Source organism: Tachypleus tridentatus, chromosome 13, assembly GCF_004210375.1.
Source record: "Tachypleus tridentatus isolate NWPU-2018 chromosome 13, ASM421037v1, whole genome shotgun sequence".
Classification (NCBI taxonomy): Eukaryota; Metazoa; Arthropoda; class Merostomata; order Xiphosura; family Limulidae; genus Tachypleus; species Tachypleus tridentatus.
Window position 1 is genome coordinate 53,043,245 of NC_134837.1, and position 25,686 is coordinate 53,068,930.

General features: G+C 34.3%; 1 protein-coding gene and 1 non-coding gene across 2 annotated transcripts; one reads left to right on the forward strand and one right to left on the reverse strand.

Annotated features, from left to right (window-relative positions):
• The first annotated feature begins 519 nt into the window (after nucleotides 1-519).
• On the forward strand, nucleotides 520-602 carry TRNAS-CGA (transfer RNA serine (anticodon CGA)). The gene has a single exon. It is a non-coding gene; the product is annotated as a tRNA-Ser (tRNA).
• Nucleotides 603-1,107: 505 nt separating this feature from the next.
• Nucleotides 1,108-23,969, reverse strand: LOC143236034 (partitioning defective 6 homolog beta-like). The gene is given in 4 exon segments (XM_076474264.1): nucleotides 1,108-9,238; nucleotides 9,241-9,552; nucleotides 17,484-17,709; nucleotides 23,774-23,969. Coding segments are annotated over 4 exon segments (963 nt in total). The 5' UTR covers nucleotides 23,849-23,969; the 3' UTR covers nucleotides 1,108-8,888.
• Nucleotides 23,970-25,686: the final 1,717 nt, after the last annotated feature.

The window sequence follows — 25,686 nt, forward strand, 5'->3', positions numbered from 1 at the left end:
TTTTTTCATAAACATTATAAGTGCCATATTAAACAGAAAGACACGCTGTTTCCAAGAATTTTATCAATATGAAATTAGATGGAGGTCCAACCCTCTCTCGCGTCATCTTGTATCAAGTTGGGTGCTGATTGATAGAAAAATATGAAAATAGATACATACGTACATATTGATAGTTATTTACATAGATAGGGAGTAAAACATCTTTCATATATTATCCTGTGTAACTGTGTAAAGTTTGGTATTGATTGATCTACAAACGTGGAATCGTATAAAGAACAGATGGCTGAAAGACGCGAACAAACAAACTTAGCTGTATATTATATTAGTGACATCCAAGCCTATTTATAATTTGACTAAGTTATAATGTGCAAATGTGTGATATGCATAGTTTCTGAGAAAATGAACAGGAAGAGACAGATTTAATAAACGTTACAATATTTTAATATAACCTTTCGAAATCAAATAGAATAATATATGACATTATAATGAATTTCAGAAATTTGGAAAATATTTTTCCGTGCAGTCGTGGCCGAGTGGTTAAAGCGATGGACTCGAAATCCACTGGGGTCTCCCACACACAGGTTCGAATCCTGTCGACTGCGAAAAAGAGCAACTTTTACGCATATTCCACCTTACTTTCTACGAGTTTTTGAAAAAAAGCTACCATTCGACTTATTTTATATTGGCTGATTCTGCCATCTATCGGATATATTTTGCGAAAGGTGTATACAACTGTATTTCCGGTCCCCGAAAGTACATTTAAAAAAAAGAAAGAAAATGAAACAGAAATTAAGAGTAACAAATATTTTTATCTCTAGCTTTTGAAGTTCATAAGTTATGGTGTGTTCTGGCCTACAGGGTGCATAATTCTTCTCGTGATTCATAGCATGTGCTCGTTTTATTACAAATTCCAATGTTAAGCGTTTAAGTGACGTCATTTTACAGTCTATGGACTGACTGACATCCAACACACTATTGTATGGTTGTGCAAGTGGTCAGAACAGGTGACTCCCTCCAAGCGATTTTCGACCTTCTTTTAATCAGATAGTTTTCTACCTATTATATATTTGTTTCTGCATTAAGTATAGTAAACAAGAACTACTAATATTTATAGTGATAGTAATTTATTGCATAGCCAAATATCATACAATAAAGATACCAACACATCGCTATACTTTGTTAAACTTAAACTGTACCTGCTAGGGAACAAAAATTGAAGGCACTTATAAGAAAACGAATGCAAATACAACACAAATGTAAGCTATAAAAGTTTCGAGATTGGGTTTATGTCTAAAATTATGATGTACACATCGATACACGTGTCACTTTTTATTCAACAGTAAGTTTGAATAGCACATTCACTTATATCATTAGTTGCATAAATACATCTACACAAAGTTCACTCTTTTCCTACATTATATATGACTTTACATTATAAATTATTAGGTAATTAAATATCATAACTTAAAAGTTTAAGTGTAAATGAAAGATTTTTTCATTACGTTGGTGATAGTTTCTGTTGGTTCTTTCCATCAGGGTCTGCCAATAAGAAGTGCTAAACATAATCCTATGCTATGACTTGTTTCATTGCTAACATATTTCAACACGTCATATCTTTGTACAATGTCCACATTGTGGTACACGTTTTTAAAATACAAAGGTTGCCTAAAATCACAAACATAATCTAAACATTTACATTAGTAAACTCTAAATACAACTGAACAATAAACTTTCACAACTTTAAACATCATATCTCACAATAAAATTATGGAATATAAATTTCATGTAATAAGCACACATTCTGCATATTTAAAAATAAAGAGTATATTTCCATGTTAACTCTTACAAGTAAGATGGAAATCACATACCTTACTCTTCTTTTATTCTTTAACCTTTATTAACATGTTTGAATTAAAAACAATTTAAGAGTCTAGATTTCATATGCAAAGCTTAATTCAAAGTAAAATAAATTACAAAAATGGTGAAATTTCTAAACAAGATATCTAAAATGATGATTCAACAATACTGAATGATAATTCCATTTAAAAAACAGTCTAGCAACATGACAAAGTTCATCTGAAACTTTTAAGTTTGAGAAAATATATCACAGGATCCAGGTCTACAAACATCAAGCATGTCATAACTGTTTCTCTATTCTATTGGACGGAATGTTCAGGTTAAAAAAAAAAAAAAAACAGAATAAGGAAGCTCACCACCATTTCACTATTCCCTTCAAACAAACCTCTGACATTTAAGAACTTACTCGCATATTTTCTGATTACTATGTAAAGCTCAAAAGTACTCCTATGTACAATAATCTCACATTGGAAGTAATGATACTTCATAGAAAGCTGCTATGACAGACAAGTGTAAAATTGATAATGAGATGTACACATCTGCAAAATATGTTTCAACATGTGGTGTGAAGTGAATAATAACCATATTTTTAGTTTTGCTTTTACTAATGCTTGTATAGCATGTGAGCTTCAATAAAAAATATTTCATTCCCTCTCCATTCATATATCCTTATTACGGTAACTGTTTTGATACCAGATGATGCCAAGTTAACTCTGCTGATAGATGGAAATTGCTTTTGGTACCTCTTTATATTCCAACTTTAGCTGACTTTTTTTTCATTTCTAAAGTTGATAGGATATCTATTTATATACTGTGGTATATTATTTATCTCCACACAATCATTTATGGATCATTTCTATAGTAATAAAGAATGTATTCAGATACATAAGAAACAGAAAATAAAAATTGTATTTTACATTTATCAACAGTACAACCAAAACAACTTTTATAAGACCATGTAGTGCAAGATGGTTGGTGTAATTAATCTACACAAGTTAACAGAAGCAACCTTTTGTAACTGTGTAGAAAATTTACAGAAAGTAAACAAAAATTTGGGGGATATTTTTGTCAATCACTGAAAATGAAATACAGTATATAACATGACATTTAAAGTAAATGCAAATCTACTTAATTTAGATCTATTTGGCTGACAATACATTCAAATTGCAGTTTTGAACCAATAAATCACATAACAAAATTTTAAATATTCATTCTACTTTCAACTAATGGCTTTCTTTCATATAAATGAACCAGATTCTATATTACCACCTTCTGTATGCTATAACACATCATTTCAAAACTGCTAACAGAGATAAACAACAAAACTAACAACTTAGTTTCAAACAAATCTTTTCAATGAAGTTTAATTCCAAGTTACCATTTCTGATGAAACCTTTTAAAATGTAAATAATAAATATTTAGCATTAACACAAATACTGATTTGTTTCACATCCATGATTCTAAGAAAATCTTTTGAGAATCCTTAGCTTTTATAGTAAAAGCAGGATAACAATTACAAAAATTATTTGCAAAATGAAAATATATAATTAATGATAATTTTATCTTAGAAAACAATGCAAAAACTCAGAAAAGAAAGCATGACCTCACTGGTATTTACACCAGAATAAAAACACAAATAAAATTGTTAAAAAGTTGCAGAATTCCAGGAGGTTTTTCAGTGAGTTGCTGACACCATTTAGTTTTTATTCTTACATTAATACTTTATTCATGCTCAGCCACCACTACATCACATGCATACCTACATGAAGTGCTTAATAATATATATAGGCTAATGTCTGTCTGTCCACAAAATTTCTCCCACAGTTTCAGCCCAATTTTGATAAAACTTAAAAAATTAAAAAATATTCAACATCATATGTGGAAGTTCTTAACAGTTTCACTATAATTGGGTCTCATATAAAAACATTTATATACTGCATATGTGTATATATATTCTTGACATGAAGAAATACTTCAACCAAAAGCTGATGGCATCTAGAACTGCAAATCAGGTCTACAGTGAGAAGGATGTAATCCATCTACATGATACTAATCATGACCAGACCATCTCCAACCAAAACAAGACCTACTGGGAATGTACACTCATGGGATGGTAGGAAGAAGGAATGCTACAACAGAAAAAAAAAAAAAAAGGTCAGATACACAGACAGATATGGCATAGTACTACAACCAAAACCTGGCAGCATCTGGAATTGTACATCACATTTGCAGTAAAAAGTCAGATACATCAGCAATACCTGCAGAAGGTGGTATGATTCATCATTCAGAAGAACAGGTCTCTATGGTTCACCACCCCAATGGCTAGAAACTGGCAAGTGGTAAGAACTCCCATATTCCAAAAAAAAAAAAAAAAAAAAAGAGAGAGAAAATGCAGTGGAAAGTCCAAAGGAGTGCATCACTGGAGACAGTGCAATAGGTGACCATAATACTCTATTTTGAAGCCAATAAACCAAAACCTAAGAAGACCTGGAATTATACATTAGGTCCACTGTGGGAAGTCTCAATACCATGGAGGATCAGCAGTCTGTCTACTTTCTCATATTAGTCCATAAGCATAAGTCCTAGACAAACATTCTGGATGTCTTTATGGTCCAAAAAATGCAATTTTGGCATTAACATTTTAGAAATGGTTTTCACAACTTTCCAATACCTGTACATAAACAAAAAATCTTCAGACATCAATTCATTACTCATCATGTTAAAGCTCCTCAGCTCTGGATCACTGAGCTTAGAAAAGCAGGAGTGGTAAATTAAAAATTAAATATGTTAATCATCAAATCACTAGTTTTCAACATTTCAATGCTTTCAACAGAAGTACTTTAGGCAATTATAGGGCAAAATATAAACACTGTTGAATATCAATTTCTGCTACAGAAATGACTAAGTCAAACTTCCTTAAGTATCTAATGGTAACAATATTTTTCTCTAGTAAATATTTCCTTTTGGTATTAATGAAGATTATTTACACTGATGCAATAAAATATTATTTACCATCAATCCATCATATTGTTTTTGATATTTATTTCAGGCTTCACTGTAATGATTACAGACTGATTGTCAGACTTGTTATAATGTTAGTCATATTAACTGCTATTTCTTCAGAGAAAACATTTGCATGTTTATGATACTATCAACAAAACAGGCTGATCATATCAAGCTAACAAACCTGAATTACCTTCCTTTGTATCCAAACAACAAAATCCTACAAAAAAATGGCAGTCTTAAAATCCAAGTCAACAACCAGCCATCACAGAGGCTACAGTCACATCACTGCCAAGGGTTTAGTGCCCCTTTAACTGTTGTCAGTAATGCATTTTTATAACTTAGCATCACAGAGCCTCATCATACCTGCCTTCATGGAAGCATCTTAGTACGTCTATTCATCAACAGCATAACAATCGCTGCTGAAATCTTAGCTCTCCTTTCCCAAGCATCTGAGATTTGTCTCACCATGAACATATAGATAAATCAACAAATGAGATACTTCCTTGAAATGACTACACACTTGATGTCAATATATGAAATATAGTGTTGACTTGTCAACATTTTCATGGATTACATCCTGCTGAAGATATGAAACACTATGAGAATGTTGTCACATAATTTGGCATTCAGTGTAAGGTGTCATGTTGTTATAGACCATGCCCCAAATATGATCTTTTGAGCTGACCAACACAGATGATGTAAATGATGGTAATGGAAATGAAGAATTACACCCAGTGTCAGTCAGCCTTGAAACTAAACTTTCTTTCAAATCAGCTCATTTTAGCAGCTTTGCTGTTAATAATGCTGATTCTGGTGTCCCATGTGAACCACTCCACTCATGCAACTGATCTATTTGAAGATGAGGTATGTCTCCAATCAGTCAATGCAACCTGACGAAAATCTCAGCTTGAGATATTTAGATCACTCCTCAAAATGTCTGAATATACTATGCAGAAACTTAATTTCAGTGGAAAAATCAACATATATAAAACCAACATGGCTAAGATGCTGAAATTCTGACTTTCTGAATGAGCCACAGGTATGACTCAAAAAGAAAAAGTTGCATCCAGCATTGTACTCCATTATATCTGTAGGCTTCAAAATGAAAACTGGAGCAGTCCTCAGAGTACAGCAGTATGATATAGATCAGCAGCTACCTAAGTTTAACACACTAATATTCAAAGTTAATGCCACTCTCCATCTGAAATGAAAGTTGTCTGGTGTACTCCTGAAGAGGTGCAGGAAGTGAGAGCAGCTGTGCTAGCCAACATAATTGCTGTGAACAATGAAACTACCACAACTTCAAACTCTGATTGTGACAATACTACACCACCACTTAGTTCATGAAGGATGTGTCTCAACAACCAATAAATATAGAACCAAGACAAAGGCCAGATTCTGACACCAAAGTTTCAGAATATTTCAGTAGCCCATGTTTGCCTGAAGAAGCTGATCCATTAGTATTTTGTAAAGAGCAAGTAGATCACCACAATAATGAAGATGTGGCAAGAGCTACTTGTTTAAGCCTTTAGATTCCATCCTCTAGTACCTCTGTTGAATTACTTTTCTCTATTGTGGACAAAGCCTTCAAACCAAAAAGATGCAACACAACTGTACAACTGATGTTTACTCAATGCAACAGTTGCAGGAATAAAAATTCATATTTAAACTATTTTATGATCACTTTAATGATATGTAATTAATCTGTTAACTTATTGTAAAGTTTAATGAACAAAAAGATAGTTTGATATTAATATTTGATTTTCTGCTTTTCTTCCTTAAAAATGTAATCATAATCAAATATTGCAATTATGTTGTCATCATAATCAAACATTTGCATTCAACCCCACATCAGGGTCAGGTACTATTTGCCACAGAGTAGGATCCTCAATACACTAGTAAGAAGTCCCTGAAAAAATAAAAAAAGTTAAGAAAAAAAAAGCAATTTTTTACAGTATTAAACTGTGAAAATTGAAATAAATAGTAAAAAACAAAGTCAGTAGTGTAATGGAAAACACTGACAGATCCATGAGCAAAAAGAATGGTACATCTGTACAGTACTTTTGCCAACTGAGAAGTGATTAATGAGTGCAGATATGAATACAGCACTGGTATTATAGAAATGGTGTTGTGTTCCTATTGGGGAAGAGCTGCTGCATGATCACTTGCATGTGGATGTGCATAAGTGAGAGATAGAATGCTAGTGGCATGCACTGAAAATTTGTGTTGATAGAAGGCAGTGCTAGTTGAGAAAAGCTATTTTGTGAAGATTGGGAAAACATATATCAGAAGTAATAACCTCTTTAAAACTGAGAACACAGTATGCTACTGTTTATTTTTCTTAAGGTTATAACCTTTTCTAATCTAGGTACAAAATCTGTAATTGATGATTTTTTGTCCAAAGCTATAATTCCTTTATAACTGGATACATAAACCATAGATGTTGGTCTTCATACAAAGTCATTCCTGCATTATTCTCCACAATTGTTAGTTTTTCTTCAAAATAATTATTCTTGCCTTATTCCCTACACAATTTTCAGGTACTAATTTTTTATCTAAAGTCATTATTACCCTAATTATCTTCTAGCTATTGGTTCTTATTCAAAACAGAAGCATTGTTAAGCACTAGTGCATGGGCCTGTTTATATTTCAATTTGACAGTGCCTGAACCTTCAGTTGGAGTCTTAAGAAATCAGGATAAAAACCCATGAACAATATCATGCTCAAAAACTGAAAATTCACATAGCTATGGGCCAGAGCCATGAATCTTTAGTACCTAACAAAACCTCTGATTAAAAGTCATTACTCCTGCCTCATTCCCTCTAAAATCTGTAGATGATAATTATTACATAAAGCCATTATTCTTGCCTCATTCCCTACACAATCTTAAGATGCTAGTGTTTACATATAGCCATTATTCCTGTTTCATTCCCTACACAGTCTTTAGATGTCAGTGTTTACATAAAGGCATATGTTAGTGTTTACATATAGCCATTATTCTTCTCATTCCCTACACAGTCTTAAGATGCTAGTGTTTACATATAGCCATTATTCCTGTCTCATTCCCTACACAGTCTTTAGATGTCACTGTTTACATAAAGTCATTATTCCAGTCTTATTTCCTACACAGTCTTCAGATACCAGTGCTGATTCAAAGCCATTTCTGTCTCATTCCCTACATATACTTCAGCGTCATTTCCCAAGTAGTTTTTGGCTGTTGGTTTTTGTTCAAAGCTATTACCCTTGTTATTTCTTACAGTCTATAGTTGCTGGATTTTGTTCAAAGCCATAATTCCCATCATCTGCTTGGCTTTGGTCAAAGCTTTTATTTCTGCCTAACCAATAAATATTTAAGTTTTAGTTTGTTTTCTATATTTGATCTATATCAAATATTACACTAAGCAATAAGTTTGTTTTTTATAAATTTTAACATGCATATGGGAAAAGCTAAAAAAAAAGATTCACTTCTCAAAACAGAAAGAAAGAAACTACTATTACAATAAATGAAGCAATAATTATTCACAATCATTCCTTACCATGCTTCTCACGTGGTGCTTGCTTTAGATACTGTTACTAAGAAAAATAAAACATCAAGTACTTGGAAAAATGCATTAGACACCTAGTTTGAAGGGGTAAAAATTAAGGTCAAATATTTCTTAACATAATTTAATAATTGTAGATTGAAAAAAACTTGCACTGCAAGAAACATGTATTTAATGTTTCAAAGAAGCATTTACCATATTTTGCTAATTACTTTAAATTTGTAATAACCCCTTCTAAATTAGCTAGATGTACTTCATGTTCAGCTTCTGTTTATTATCAAGGACTAAAAAATAAGTTATTTAACAGTAAAATTGCTGTGTAAAACTTAATAAATCACCTTTTATTGTAATTCCATGATATCAAACTTTTACTTGCATTTTAATTTCATTTAGGCAGTTTAACAAATGGTAAGGAAGAAGTACAAACCACATTACAAGAGACAGAAGTAACAAAGAATAAGAAATAACCTGGGTGTAAATATGTTACAATGTGACAACACTATTGTCAGTATTCATGATTTCTTCATTAACTTCTTCAGTGGATAACACAATAGAGTGATCTCTGATTTCATCTTCATCATACTGGTCATCATCACTAGCTAATGATGTATTTGATGGTTGAGACTCATGGGAAAGTTGTGAAGATCGACCAAAAGAGCCTCGCCTTGGAAGAGACACACAACTCTGGTTTGCTGGCCTGCTAGTGATGATTAAATTGGATGAGTTAGCCACCATCATGTCTGTTACTTGATCTAACGTTTTTCCTGCAACTTCAATACCATTTACTTCCAATACCTCATCATTAACTGCAAGTAAGCCTGTACTTTCTGCAAGCCCCCAGGGACCAATCGAGAGATGAAAATACCAGGAACTTTCTCAAGACCCTGGGGTGTAACCCGCACACTTGTGCCATCTCGGATGTAAAACCCCAGTGGTTTGTCAGACCCGTGTTTAACCAGTCTTACTCGACGGCATGTCTCTGGAACAATGTCCACATCAATGATGGAAGAAACTTGACGGAAGTCTTCTGGAAGACTGATTGAAAGTTGTGGTCTGGATTTTGGAGTAGATGGGAGAAGATATTGACTTAAAAAGTTGCGCTTTCTGTTGGCATTTCTATAACCATTAAGTTGTTCCCAACTCTCTCCTACAAACATAAATTAGTACTAATTACAACTTTAATACTAAACACACTGAAGCATCACACATAATGCAAATCACAACTACTTTAATATTATACATACACAGAATTGTTATTAAGAAGATTAACCACAACCTAACATGCTTCACAAAGAATAATGATTATAAATTTAATATTAAACACTGAATGTGTCACAAACAATACTAACCATAATTTTAATACCATACACACACAAACATACCCTAAACAATACCAACTACAGTATTCGCTAATAAATTAACCCTATGTACTGGGATGGGATCAAAGTACATAAGCCACAACCCTTCACAGAATGCTGTTCAACATGGTATTATGTATGAAAGTTTTTAGAATGGATAGTAATTGCCTGTTGTGGAGACACAAGTGTAGAGGACGACGTTTTGAAGACAACTTTAAGATGAAAGGTGGAAGACTTTCAAGCATCATCCTCTACACTTGTGTCTCCACAACAGGCAGTTGCCATCCATTCTAAAAAGTTTCATCATGAATACTCTGTCTGAACAATCCATCAAAGAATGGTATGTATTTGATGCCAGTTATTAACTAGTCACTTTACCCTAAATTACGAATTTAGTAAAAGATGGTGGTAAATACCAGATGCAATACACAAGAATACTGAAAAAACTGAAGATATGTAGAGATTCTAGAGGTTATGTAAACTGTACAATGCACAAAAGTAACCTTATTCTCAACATGGACATCACTTCATACTCTGGCTTATCAGTGTCTGGGTTGGTTAGTCTTATACCTTGAGCATAAATAACTTTGTAATTCATGTGATTTATTGTGTTCAAAAGACATTTGACTAAAAGCTAGAGTTTCTGTAGATACATCCAGTTAATCAATGATCCTATTAATTAATTAGTAGTGCCCTCAAATCATGGTACCTACAAACTAAAATAGGTTGGTGGCAAATTATGGCAACCAGTTGCCTTCCCTCTAGTCAGCAGTTCTAAATAAAGATAACAGACTGCCTTTATAGATTTTCCATAAGGAAGACAAGGATAGCAAATTTGAATTATGCTTTGACTACCTGGATAGTTGGAACAATAATAAACTGGAATCTCTAATTTTGACAAGTTTATTATTTTTGGGATAACTGAGAAACACAATTCTGATTAACTGATTAGTAGGTAATCAGTTATATTGATCAAGTTGCCCAGCTCTAATATAAACCATGACTTTTAACATATATTGAAACTCAAAAACAATTACAACTACAATAGCATATACTGTGTCACAAAACAAATTACTGCTTATAATCATATTATGAATGTGTTACAAGACATACAAATCAATACTTCACAAGCATTTGTTACCTGTGTCACAAAGAATTTAAATAACTACTATGGCTAATTTGAACAAATTAACAAGTGGTATAACCTAGACAATCACTTTAAATGATAAAACTTACAGAAATATTTATTCTTAAAAACAAAGAAAAATTCTTAAATAATTTAAAGTAAGTGTTACTTAGCCTTTGAATTTAATTATTGTGAAGTTAGATGCATATTCTGGACAACATTCTATATAATTAGTGGTTAGGCATGTGCTCACATTACAGCCTCATTAGGTGAACACAATAAAATTATAAAATGAGAATGAACTGGATTACAGCTACTATGAAGAGCAGAGAGCTTTTAAAATCATTGTCTTGTCCATAAACAGTTTTGTAATTGAGACTACACTGTTCAATAAAAGCATGAGGTTGTAATGAACAAAGATTACGGAAATTTTGTAATGTATGCAATATTGGACTACATTTCCACTTCAGAATTAGTTAAATGGGGAACAATTTCATTCAGACTTTGGACAATTTGAAAACTTAGTCATATAAAGGTTGTTGTATGTTATATTAAAATGATTTTAGGGCCTCACTATGTTAGTCCATATTTCCATGTCCAGAAATGACCTACCTGATGACTGTGCATTATGAAAATAGCCTTGCAGCACAGTTTGGCAAATGCTTCATTGCAAGGTTACCATGTGCAAAGCACACAACTTCTATTTGCATGCTTTCCACATCTATTAAGTGTTTGAAGATGCTGGTTTCCAAGTTTAAGCAGTCAAGAAATACACAGACACTGCATTCAGCAACTTGATCAGTATGCCTTTGTGCAGAATAGAATTAATACCTATTTTCTTCTACACATGCTTGAGTTATGCAACAGTTGAATAAATAGCTTGGAGAAGCAGCTTGAGTACATGACTTGTGTTGTTTTTTAGACAATCTTTCTTGATCATATTATTTACCACTACTTTAGTTTGTTTGTTTTTCTTATAGCAAAGCCACATCGGGCTATCTGCTGAGCCCACCGAGGGAATTCGAACCCCTGATTTTAGCGATGTAAATCCGGAGACTTACCGCTGTACTAGCGGGAGGCACCACTACTTTAGAAATTTGAATGGTATCTATCACCAACCCTTGTATTTGTAGATTTTTATCCTGCACTTTATTTACCATGACTGAGATACAAATTGTTGCAGGTATTTCTCTGGATGATTTTTGTGCCCCAAGCTGGTCCTTATTTTATTTTCCAATGGCATCAAGTAAAAGGGGACATCTTGTATTGGAAGTACTAAATTTAAAAACTGAACATACTTTTATGGCATTAATTGTATAATATTTTTTAATGGAAAATATTACATACACCTCTCCCAAAAGTGATCCTTCAAGTTGAGCATAAAACAAAAACCAAAAAAAGTTTTATGTTGCACTCTCTGAAAGTGCACCTTCAGTTACATGCATAATAAATGCAGCAGAAGTAAAGAAATATATTAACTGTTTCAACATCATAACTTTACTTAAGAATAATAGAAATGTGTGAAAATTAACACAAGCTGTTTAGGAACATCTTCATAACTTAAATTAAAAATTTTCTGCAACATTAATGAGCTAGGTACAATTACTTTTAATTAATGCTTTTGTTAGGAACAATTAGATTCATAAGAGGATAATTGGTAAAGATTGTTAAATTGATTGATTGATTTAGTGTTTTATGACACAAAGCAGCTAAGCCATCTGTGCCAAACATCCAGTAGAAAGGTAAAATTAAAGTAAATTTAGTGAAATTCATAAGAGGAAATTAAGGTAAAACAAAACAGTTTAAAAAACACAAATAGCACAAAACTAATGTTTACATTAGTTTACAATGTTAAGAGAAAAACTACAGTAACAGAAATCGTAAAGAACTTTCTGTAGCATAATTGTAATTATACAGGTAAGTACAAAAACCACTGTCAGTCACTGAAGTTGGCCTTTCCAGGCCTGGTTCCGAGTTATTTGACGTTATGGTCATTTTTAAAAAGTAAAGTAACAAAAGTTTTAAAAGACGTGTTGCAAAATTTTAATAAGAACTCGTCAGGATGACTTATGGGTAGTTCAATCAGCAGCGTTAGTCACTTAAAGTTGGCCTTTCCAGTCCTGGTTTTGAGTTATTTAACGATACAGCCATTCTATAATTTCAAATTGAACTAGTTGTACTTTGATTCTTAAAAGGGAACCAAAAAAATAAAATGTGGCTTAATGTGATCCGAATGTTACACAGACTATACACTGGTGCATCAGTTCCAGATAAAAGAAAACAATGAGTTAAAAAACTGTGACCAATGCATAGTCTAGTTAAAAGAACTTCCTTTTCCAATCCTTACAGAAGCAAGACAGCCAAAGTTCAATATAGGGTTTTATTTGGAAAACCTTGTTTTCATGTTGCTCACTCCAAGTGGACTGCCAGCTGGTACAGTGCCCAGCCTTGAAAACAGGACCATAGTCCATGTATAGGACAGGCACAGCAGTGATAGTGCCAGAGCAGACAGACTTAGCTGCAGTGTCGGCGAGCTCGTTCCTGTGAATACCAATGTGGCCTGGCATCCAGAAAAACTGGATAGAAGTAGATGTTAAAGAGAAATGGGCCAGTCAGTTTTGAATATCAGTGAGAACAGGGTGTGAACCAACGTGAAGAGATTCATGGGCCAGTAGAGAACTAAGCAAGTCAGTATAAATAGTGCAGTGTGAATATTGTTGGCCTTTCCAGTCCTGGTTTTGAGTTATTTAACGTTGCGGCCATTTTCTAATTTCAAATTGAACTAGTTGTACTTTGTCTCTTAAAAGAGAACCACATTAAAAAAGGTTTAATGTATAAATTAAAAAACTTAAATGGCATTAAAAAGATTAATGGCCTTTAAAAACTAAAAACTTTACCAAGGTGGGCAGTGTCACCATCACCAATAACACTGTCTAATATTATGGACAAACCTTGGGACAGAACATGTTTAAAACAGTGCCATCGTTGAAAGTCGTAACGACGGCAAGAAAGTAAAATGTGGCTTGATGTGATCTAAATGTTACACAGACTATACACTGGTGCATCAGCTCCAGATAAAAGAAAACAATGAGTTAAAAACTGTAACCAATACATAGTCTAGTTAGAACTTCCTCTTTCCAATCCTTATGGAAGCAAGACGGCCAAAGTCCAATATGAGGTTTTGTTTGGAAAAGCTTGTTTTTGTGTTGCTCACTCCAAGTTGACTGCCAGCTGTCATGGAGCCAAGCCTTAATTACAGGATCATAGTCCATATATGGAACAGACACAGCAGTGATAGTGCCAGAGCAGATAGATTTAGCTGCAGTGTTAGCAAGCTCATTCCCGTGAATACTAACGTGATCTGGTATACAGAAAAACTGGATAGAAGTAGGTGTTAAAGAGAAATGGACTGGTCAGTTTTAATATTGGTGAGAACAGAGTGTGAACTAAAGAAGTGATTCCAGGGCCAATAGAGGACTAAGCGAGTCAGTATAAATAGTGCAGTGTGAATACTGCTCAGCTTCTATGTGGATCCAGGGCAAGAGAAATAGCATATAGTTCAGCACTGAACACAGAAAATGTAGAGGGGATTCTGCATACAACTACCAAACCACAACAAACCATGGCAGAGCCTACACAGTCACCTGATTTTGAATGATCCATATAAATAGGAATGGAAAGATGGTTCAAAAGATATTCAGCAAATAAAAGACTACTTTCAATTTGGAGTATCTGCTTTTCTCAGATGACTTAAAGAAAGGTAACATTTGGGGACTGTAATAAGCCATGGTGGGGATGGGCTGACCGGTGGATACAGCAATGTTATCCAAGTACAGACTCAATTCATCCAACTGCACCTGGATACGAAGGCCAAAAGGAGCAAAGGCAGACCATCTGTTCTGAAAATGTTTGATCCACCGAGGAAGGAAAACGCAACCCCAGGTGGGATACTTTGGTAAGGAATGAAGTTTCGGAGCATATAGTAAAGATAGTTGCAAACAGCAGAGGTGCAAAGAAGGTTCATGAGACTATGTATAAGCTCTGCACTGGGGAAGTGCAGAAAGCCCCAGTGCAAAGCCAAAGTCCTTGATGAAGAATGGAGTCCAGCATCATTAAGGCCGAGGGTCTGGCAGAGCCATAGACCACTGATCCGAGGAAGGAAAACATAACCCCAGGTGGGATACTTTGGTAAGGAATGAAGTTTCAGAGCATATAGTAACGACAGTTGCAAACAGCAGAGGTGCAAAGAAGGTTCATGAAACTATGTATAAGCTCTGAACTGGGGAAGTGCAGAAAGCCCCAATGTAGAGCCGAAGTCCTTGATGAAGAATGGAGTCCAGCATCATTAAGACCGAGGGTCTGGCAGAGCCATAGACCACTGATCCATAGTCGAATTTCAATCGAATAAGAGCACAATATATCTTTAGCATAGAACATTGATCTGCTCCCCAAGTGGTGGTAGAGGGGACACAGAGGATGTTTAGTGCTCTCGTACATTTGACTTGTAGCTGCTTGACATGTGGTATAATGGTCAGCTTATAGTCAAAGATAAGCCCCAAGAACTTTGTCTCAGGGACCACAGGCAGCACAACTTCACTGATACGGAGTTCAGGGTCAGGGTGAATACCCTGTTGGCAACAAAAGTGTATGCAAACAGTTTTAGAGAGAGAGAAATTAAAGCCATTTGCTGTGGTCCACTTCAGTAAACAACTGAGGGCATTCTGTAGCTGCCACTCAATATACCTCATGTTTGATGACTGATATGAGATGTGAAAGTTGTTGACATTGAGCCCATTTGCAACAGTGGGGGAGTTGTTTAGTGATGGCATTAATTTTTAAACTGAAAAATGTAACACTCAAAACACAGCCCTGAGGGACTCCAAGTTCCTGCAGAAAAGAACGGGAAAGTGTCTAACCCATATGAACACTGAATCTCCTGTATATTAAAAAGTTTTAATAAAAATGGGGCAAATGGCCACGTAATCCATATATACGAAGGTCTTGCAAAATGCCAAACCTGTTGTATCATGAGCCTTCTCAATGCCAAAATATATTGATACAAGATGTTGTCGTTTGAGAAAGTCTTCTCTGATTGATGTTTCAAGTCGAATCAGGTGGTCCATGGTGAAGTGTTGTCATCGGAACACACACTGGGTGGGCAAGAGCAGGTTGTTTAATTCAAGGAACCAAACAAGACAAGCATTAACCATCATCTCTAAGGTCTTACAGAGACAAGTCGTCAAAGCAATTGGACGGCAGTTTGAAGGAATCTTGGGATCCTTCCCAGACTTAGAGAAAGGTAGGACAATAGCATGGTGCCAGGCATCAGGAAAAACATGCTCCTGCAAGATCTGGTTAAAAACAATCAGAAGAATAGAAAAAGAAGCAAGAGATAGATGGCACAGCATGTCATAGTGTACATCATCAGGTCCAACCGATGTACTGCCAGACCGACGAAGGGACAGTTTGAGTTTCACCAGTGTAAAGGAACAATAATAGTCATAGAGACAATCAGCTAGAAAGAAAAGAGGTGATTGCTCTGCCCGAGTCTTGATGGCTAAGAAGGTGAAGAAAGAAGCAGAAGTGCTAGATACCCAGCAAAAGCTTTCATCTAGAGTATTGGAGATGCTCCTGGTATCAGCTACTTCCTGGCCATCAAAGAGTAAAATCGAGAGTGGGACAGAATTATATTGCCCACTGACCTTTCAAATCTTGTCCCATATGACTTTGGAACTAGTGGTAGAAGATATGCTGGTTGTGAACTTAATCCAAGATTCCTTCTGGTTTTGACGTCTTACCCACCAAGCATGTGCATGGGCCTGCTAGAAAGCGATGAGGTTTGAGAATGTGGGATACCTCAATAGGTATATCCCCAGTTGCCTTTGAATTCAAGAAGAGTTCACTGTGTTGAGATGTGGATGTTTCCACCAATGTCAACAGATCGAAGCTTCTTTACTGACTTTTTTTTGGAGAGCCAGCAAGTCCTTCTAGTCACTTCTGAATAAAAAAGGGGAACATTTGCTCTAAAGGTTTGTCTGAAAGAGAAAGTAGAATAAGAAAATGAGGTACAACAGGTGCTACAGATGTTAAATATTGCTGCTCAGAAACTGGACCACCCCAAGGCTGCCCATCTACAGGAATTCAAGGCCAAAGTGGTGTGTGAGGGTTGGACCTCTCAACCACCAGGATCCTATCCTCCCCTTCACGGGTCACCACGCATGACAAACATGTGGGTGGATGTTTAGATCCCAGAGGAGGTAAACTGGAAGAACAAGAATCTTCCCTGGAAGGTCTCCTCACCATGTACAGGAATCCACACAAAGGGGAGATTGTTAAATAATAAAACATTCAAGCTATAGCAAAATGTTATATCAGCAAGTGATAAATTTCGTGTTGATTTTGGTTTTCATGGTTGAAGTTATAATATTAACTTTAGACTGGGGCCACAAACTTACTCAAATGATCTAAGATGTTTTTACAGTTCCCTTTAATTTGTCGACACAATTCTCAACTAATAAACAAAATTATTTGTGTATATACACACAACTTTATATAAATATGTAATAAAACCCAGACATTAATTTTACAGTTTACCTTTCCTTTGTATTATAATTCTGAGTAGTGGTTTTGCAGCTGATACTGCTCTCACAAAGTTGTCATCATTGTTGATTGGTAGCAGGTCACCATGAATAGGATCGGAATAACAAAGTGTAAACGGCAGATCATATAGTCTATGTAGTCGCTCAATCTTTTTATAAAACTCTTCATACTTTGTCAGCTTATTGCGCTCCAAAGAAAACCTTCGAAACTCTGCCTCAAACTGTTGAATGAAGGAGTACAATTAGGTTCTTTGTTACAGTTGTATGGGAATAATTCACTTCAATTTATGTAGTTAACACTAAAATAATTTTCAAACACAAGGTTTAATCTGATGTAGCTGTTCAATATTTCAGTTAATATGATTTTTTTAGTGATGGGTCAAAGAAAGAAATGATTGAAGAGAATATTCTCACAATCAGTAGCATAGAAAATAGATTTATGTTTTTTATCTACAGTTCTCCATTATCCAATAATATTGTCCTCATTATCAGCTTACCACTTCCTGAAGCACACAGATCAATGATACACAATACTAAAAGGGTCATTCCATGTCAAATCATCCAAACTTTGGAAAATTTTCCAGGTGACCTGACCCCCTCAGAATGCCTTGAAAAAATTCACATGTGCTCATCTACCCACATAATGAAAATTGCCAAAGATTAGATCAATATCTCTAATAGTTTCTGATTAACAGCCCTGTAAGATTTAATTAATTTTGTTTTATTTTTGGCAAATTCATTTTTAGGCAACTTTGGCTGCTTAAAACTGCAAGAGTAATGGTGGTAGAAGGCTGAAATTTGCTACACTGACTGAATTAATCTTGCAGAATTAAAAAATGGTCTCAAACCAAGTTTATCTCTCTTAGGATTTTCATAGTGAGGCTGTAAAATCACCTGAAAACCCAAAATTGTAAAAAAAACATTGGTTTATTTAATAAGCCATAGCTGTAAGACTTAATGTGTTACAAAAGCTGAATTTTGTTTTTAAATTTCCTATAACATCAGTTGATAAATCAGCAATTGTTGCAATTAAAAGCCTATTAGATCTATAAAAAACTGTAGTTGCATGCAACTTATGATTTAGCTAAAAATAGCCCTACTTCAGGCCACAGTTTGACCATAACACCAGTTATTCAGCCTTTTCAGATTTTTACCATATATTCTTACATCTCTGAATATGATCTACAAGAAAATCAGGATGGTGTTCAACCTACTTTTTAAGTTATAATTTGTTAAAGTATCCTCTGACCATGCATTGTTTACTTGAAAAACTTCAATTCAGGTGTGTTACAGTGTGCAAATATATCCATACAATTTTGAAATAATTTATGAATCCCATTGAAATATTCTAATCAGCCTTTACCATATATTCTTACATCTCTGAACATGATCTTCAAAAAATTCAAGGTTGTGTAAAATGATAAATTATCAAATTTTAAGTGTCTCTAATATGTACCATTGGGCAAAGGACCACATTCAGGGCATTCAGTTCTTTCTTGTCAATCAGGAATCAGTCCTGCAGAATTGTGTAAAGTTTGATCTACTTGAGTGCTATGAAAAATACAAAACTGTGGCAAGTATTAGGCCACATCATAGCTTTATTCTACCAACAAATTGTATATGAGAAGGCTATCAGATGATGATGTGTACACAGTTGTAACTGTTGGTAGTAGCAGTGAAAGTGATGCTGCAGCAGCTCAAATAGGGTCTAATGATAGCAATGACAATTATCAGCAAGGGAAATATGTGGCATGCATATACGATCATGAATGGTATGTGGGAAACATAAAAGATAGATCAGATGAACATTCCAATGTGTTGGTGTCATTTATGAAAAAATCAGGAAACGAACTGTTCTGATGGCCTGCAAGATCACGTAAAGATGAAAGCTGGTTTCCTTTCCAACATATTCTTTGTCTGACAAGTGCACCTACCGTGCAAGGCAGTAGTGCTCACCACTATGTTCTAAGTCAAAGTGGTCTCAACATAAATTCAAATTTCAAAAATGTATTCAAGCTGTATGAACAAAACAATGTTTATTTGATGTTGTTAAGGCTAATTTATCACCAAAACAGTTTTTGAAACATTTCATTGTCATGAGTATTGCAGTTTGGTGTGACTATAATCTTTCTCAGTTATCCCCTGTTGTAGCATTGTGCTTTTTGTGTCTGATTTACCTTTGTATTTATTATATTATAAATCTTAAACTCAGCCATATCTGCATAACTGTAATGCTTACACAATATATACTCTTCAAAAAAAAAAAACGCAAAAGGCAAAATATGAGACAAATTGTTAACAAGTTTATTCCGGGTAGTTCTGTATGACATGTGTGAAACTTTGCACATTCACTGCTGAACAACCAAAGTCTGCAAAGGCGAAGTCCACGCTCACTAGTTGAAGTTTAACGTCACTCAACGTCAATAACGAGTATGACCCCCGTGAGCATCAATAACTGCTTGGCATCTCCTGCCCATGGAAGCGATGAGATGACGAATCACATCCTGTGGAATGGCTGTCCACTCAGCCTGCAAAGCTGAGGTAGAGTCTGCGGTTGAGGTTGTCGCCGTCGCAGACGTCTGTCCAACTCGTCCCAAAGATGTTCGATGGGGTTTAAATCTGGTGATCTGGAGGGCCAGGGAAGAACGTTGATGTTGTGGTGTCTCAAGAAGACAGTGGTGAGTCGGGCTGTGTGAGGACGGGCGTTGTCATGTTGAAAAACGTCGTTGACGTTCACCATGATGGGTTGCACATGGGGCCTAAGAATCTCGTTGATGTATCGTTGAGCCGTAAGATTCCCTCGAATGTGCAAAGTGTCTGTTTTGGCATTGTAGGCGATGGCAGCCCACATCATGACGTTGCCACCACCATATCTGTCAACATCCTGCACACAGTTTGCTGCAAAACATTCACCTCGGCAACGGTAAACACGGGTCCTTCCATCCTGCCTACGAAGCATAAAACGTGATTCATCGCTGAACCAAACATGCCCCCATCGTTGATGAAGCCACACCCGATGTGCCTGAGTCCACTGCAGCCGTGCTTGACGATGTTGCTGGGTGAGGATGACGCCTCTGACTGGACGTCGAGGTCGGATTCCTGCATCTCGTAGACGGTTGTGTACGGTCTGATCGGAAATCCTACACAGCCCTAGTATGGTTAAGGCAGTAGACGTTGCAGTGGTGGTCCTATCCCAAAAGTGATGCAACCGAATGTAGCGATCTTGTGCAGGCGTGGTCACACGAGGTCTGCCAGATGGTGGATGGTCACGAGTTGATCCATGTTGTTGGTGACAATTCCATAGCCTTGTGATGGTGCTTGGGTGGACATTCAGAGCTCTGGCAGCATCTGATCGAGATTCGCCTGCTTCCAAGCGACCAATGGCATTGTTGTGTTGTGCTTCAGTCAATATTGACGTAACTGTATTGCGTGTCGGTGGCTTAACACTGAGCTATGGAAACCGAGAACCCATCACTTTTATAGGAATTTTGCACATGTTGCACTTGTAGAACATACAGATCTCTCAAACAAATTTATTGGACACGCATGCATTTTGGTGAAAAATCCGATGTTTTCCTCCGATTTCAAAGTGCACAACTTTTATTGTCATTTTGGTCTGACAATCAGTGCCTTAACACGTGTAACATCACATACTCTGAGCTTGTAACATTATTACATATATTTCTCTTTAAAATAAAAAAGATATCCCTTTTGCGTTTCTTGTTTTGAATAGTATATTTGCATTGGCATGTGATTAACTAGTTATGCCAATAAACTTGTTCAGAAATGAATTACTTAGAATATTTTATTGGGATTCATAACATTCTGACAAGTATTTTTCAAAATTGCATGGATATATTTGCACACAGTAACACACCTGAACTGAATTTTTTTAAAAAATATAAAATGTATGATCAGAGAATACTTTGAAAAATGATAACTCCTTGTTTTAAACACCATCCTGATTTTTTTTGTAGATCATATTTAGAGACATAAGAATATATGGTAAAAATCTGAAAAGGCTGAATATCTGATGACATGGTCAAACTGTGGCCTGAAGTAGGGCTATTTTTAGCTAAATCATAAAAAAGTGCATACAGCTAAATTTTTTTACAGGAGATCTAACAGACTTTTAATTACAACAATTTCTGATTTATCAACTGATATGTTATAGGAAATTTGAAAACACAATTCAGCTTTGTATCAAGTCTCAGAGCTATGGCTTATTAAATAAACCAATGTTTTTTTATGATTTTACAACCTCATTATGCAAATCATAAGAGAGATAAACTTGGTTTAAGACCATTTTTGAATTCTGCGAGATTAATTCAGGTAGTGTAGCACATTTCAGCCTTCTACCACCATTACTCTTGCAGTTTTAAGCAGCCAAAGTTGCCCAGAAATGAATTTGCCAAAAATAAAACAAAATTAATTAAATTTTACAGGCTGTAAACCAGAAACTATTAGAGGTATTGATCTAATCTTTGGCAATTTTTCATTATATGGGTAGATGAGCACGTGAACTTTTTCAAGGAATTCTGTGGGGGTCACCTGCAGCCCCCTGGATGATTTGACATGGAATGACCCAAAACCATGTTACACAATTCAAAACCAAAATAATTCTACCAATACCTAATTATCTGTTTATATTTTAATATCAGACATTCACATTAATCTCTGTATACGCACGTAAATACACACAAATGTATATGCTGAGTAATATCTCAGGGATATGCTCCAAAAGGAATCATTTTACATTATTGTTAGTTCAAAATTCTGACATGAGAAAAGCCTTCTGGTTTTAATTAATAAGGTCCCATCTTTAACATGCATGTTCAAGTTTGAAGTTATCTTATCTCACTTGTATTCACAGCAATATATACAAATTTCTCCCAGGTTTGTTATTTCAATTATGGAGAAGCCTTTATGCAGAATTATAAGCAATCTTTTATCAAGGTTATGTTACTGGTTTAGACTTTAATGACATTTTCTCTGTTTCTATATAATAATTGAGTAACATTAATTTTTATTTCTACAAGACATGAAAGTAACTTCTAAACTATGTGATGTACTCGTCCAATAAATAGTAATCTTTTCAGTTTACTTGTATAAAAGGTTTCACCAACTGCTTCATAAATACAAAAATAAAAACTTAAGACTTAAAAGCATCTTATTCTCTGTGCCTTGTCTCTTCTATAGTATATTAATGCTCATCTGTGGAATAAAATTACATCTCATGTTTTTATGTCAAAAACAAAAAGTTGTGAATAAGTATTCATATTTGAAGATTGAAGATCAATTCTCTGAAGATGATTTAAAGTTGAATTCAATTTATATAAGACAGATCCAAAACAATCAGTTTACAGACTTTTTGACAAAAACAAATGAGACAGTGAACAAAATATTTTATTTCCCTCTTGTTTTGTAAAGCAAAGATATTTTTTCCTGCATTATTGACTGACTTTTAGTAATTTGAGCTAATACTGGGGTTTTGCTGCAACCCATAAATTTCTTTCAACATTTAAATATATATATATATATATATAAAATCATGAGCTTTATAAGGAAGTTTCTACATTGAAAAGTGAATATTTCCTCTAACCATTAAAGCAAGCATATACAGCATTACTGTACAATTTGTATGTTTATTCTAATGTGATAAATATTTAGTATCTGGAATTTTATTTACATCTAACTTAACTGTATAAATGTTTAAAACTTTTAAAAACAAATTCAGAGCCTTAGTCTTAGGCTGACTAAAATTTCATAATATTGCAAATAAATTTTTTCCACTACATTTTTAAAAAGTAAAATATTGAGTGCTAAATTACGCTTCACTCCCCCCTAAAGTTATATAATAATAATAAATACACCCACTGCCAGGAAAGGAAATAACTCATTTCAGCTAATTTTTTCTCTCATCGTAGACTCTGCATGCTAATTCGGTGGTTTGGTCGTCATGCTCTCACTGGTACTGGCACTCACTCGTCCATGAAGGTAGCAATTATTTTACTTTTATTTTTAAACCAAATCAGCGACTGTGCGCGATTTTTTCAAGTTCTATTCTTCCACTAACTTTTAAAGTTTTATTGTTATTCAATTTTGATACTTACTTAATACTACTAAAAGCTGAAGTAATATTGGTATAATAATAAAATACTTCTTAATATTAGACGTTCTATTGCTATAAATTGATTCCATTTATTAACACTAGTAATAACATTAAGTGATAGTGTGAATGTGATTAAGCCTTTGTCAAATTCAAAATCAAATCAACCTACCTACCTTACTTTTAATTTCCACCAAGTTCCTATTTGAATCATCGTTAGCTTTTTGACAAACTTTCGAACTTCTTAACATTTTTATGTAACAAAGTCTACTAATTCATCAGTTTTTAGATTTCCGTATGTTTAAAGTTAAATAAATTTATTTAATCCATGCGTTCAAGACACGCCATTGTACATGTAGAACTTGTCTACAACTCTCGAAGCAGTGGTTCACTAGTACAACATGAAATGTTACCACGTGACACGGGGTTACAAAAATATAATAAATAATTGTTAAAGGGGTGGTTAAAAAATTGCAAGAAATATATGTGTATTTAGTATTACGAAAATCAGCTTAATAACAAAATTTGTTTTAGGCTATTGTTAATTAATTATAATATATTTCTGTTTATTGCATGCATAAACAAAATCTAATAATAAACAGTAGAACGATGGCAGCTATACGAACTTTTGAACTTTTCATCTTTGCTGACGTATCTCTTTGTTACTGTGAGCGTTCTTGGTTAAACATGTGTCACCCAGAATACGAACCAACTCCATATAAAAGGTAAGTGATACGTTAATACTCTTTTAAAGCTCTAGTCACATTAAACAATTGTTGGGTGAAACATATTGTTGGCGTGAGCCTGCTTTGTAGTCATCATGAGAAAAACCTATACATTGGATTTCACCTATGAAAGAAAAAGTGAAGAAAAAGGGCTGTTGACCATCATTCTGCTCTTCACATTATATAACCACATAACCTCAGATATAATAAATCAACTTAGCATTCTGAAAATGATCAAAAGAACTACAGTAGTAACAACGAACATTTGATACATGTGTGTACAGTAACAAATATTTAACTCTTAAACGTTTGGAAATATATATATGGTTTCTTCACCAAGCTGTATTAAACATGGTACATTATCAAGTATAATACTTATTATCATTATAAAAGTATAAAACACAGAATAAAAGAATAAAGTAAATTAAAAAAGAATCAAATAAATAAAAATAGGATAATGAAACAATATTATGTAAATATTTAGAAATGATTTCATTGTAGCGAAGTTGTGTTAGTATTTAAAGCTGGAAGTTCGTTTACAATGGAAAACTTTGTTTAATTAAAAGGCTAATATAGGATGGTCGAGATGAGATGACTTTGAAATTTGTAATTAAGACGGGGTATTTGGTGTTTTCACAAATTCATCACTATTTTCACCACTAATCAAGAATTCCAAAGTTATCTCACCAGAATCATCCAATATTGAACATTTAGTTAAAGAAAATATATCCATTCTAAACGAACTCCCAACTTTAAATAATAACACAACTTCACTACAATTACGTCTCTTCTGAATATTTTTATAATATTATTTCATTATGCTATTCTTTATTTATTTGGTTGTCTTTCAATTTATTTCATCCTTTTATTCGATATTTTAATTACCTATTTCATAAAATATTATTTTTAAAATAAATTTTTGTGCTTCATAATTTACCATGTTCAGTATACCTTATAGAAAATGGAATATGTATATTCAGAAATGTTCAGTAATTAATTGTTTTTACTGTACAAACACGTGCCAAATGTTCGTTGTTGCTGCCGTCGTTCCACTGTTCATCATTAATATTCGATTTTCATCGAATAAGTCTGTTGCTAATATGAAGATTATTTGAAACAGTAACCAAATAACAAACAATAAACACACTATTTTTTTTCATCATTGCTGTAACGGAAGCCAATGAAAAATATAGGGCTACTGTTTTTTACTAAACAATCTTCTATGTAGTCTTTTCAAACTTTTAACATGAAAACTTTTGAATTTCTTAACATAGTTTATAAACTAAAACAATTAATATTTGTACGTTAGGGCAAAACATAGAAAAAATCCAAGGTAACAGAAAAATATCCAGCCTATCCACCGA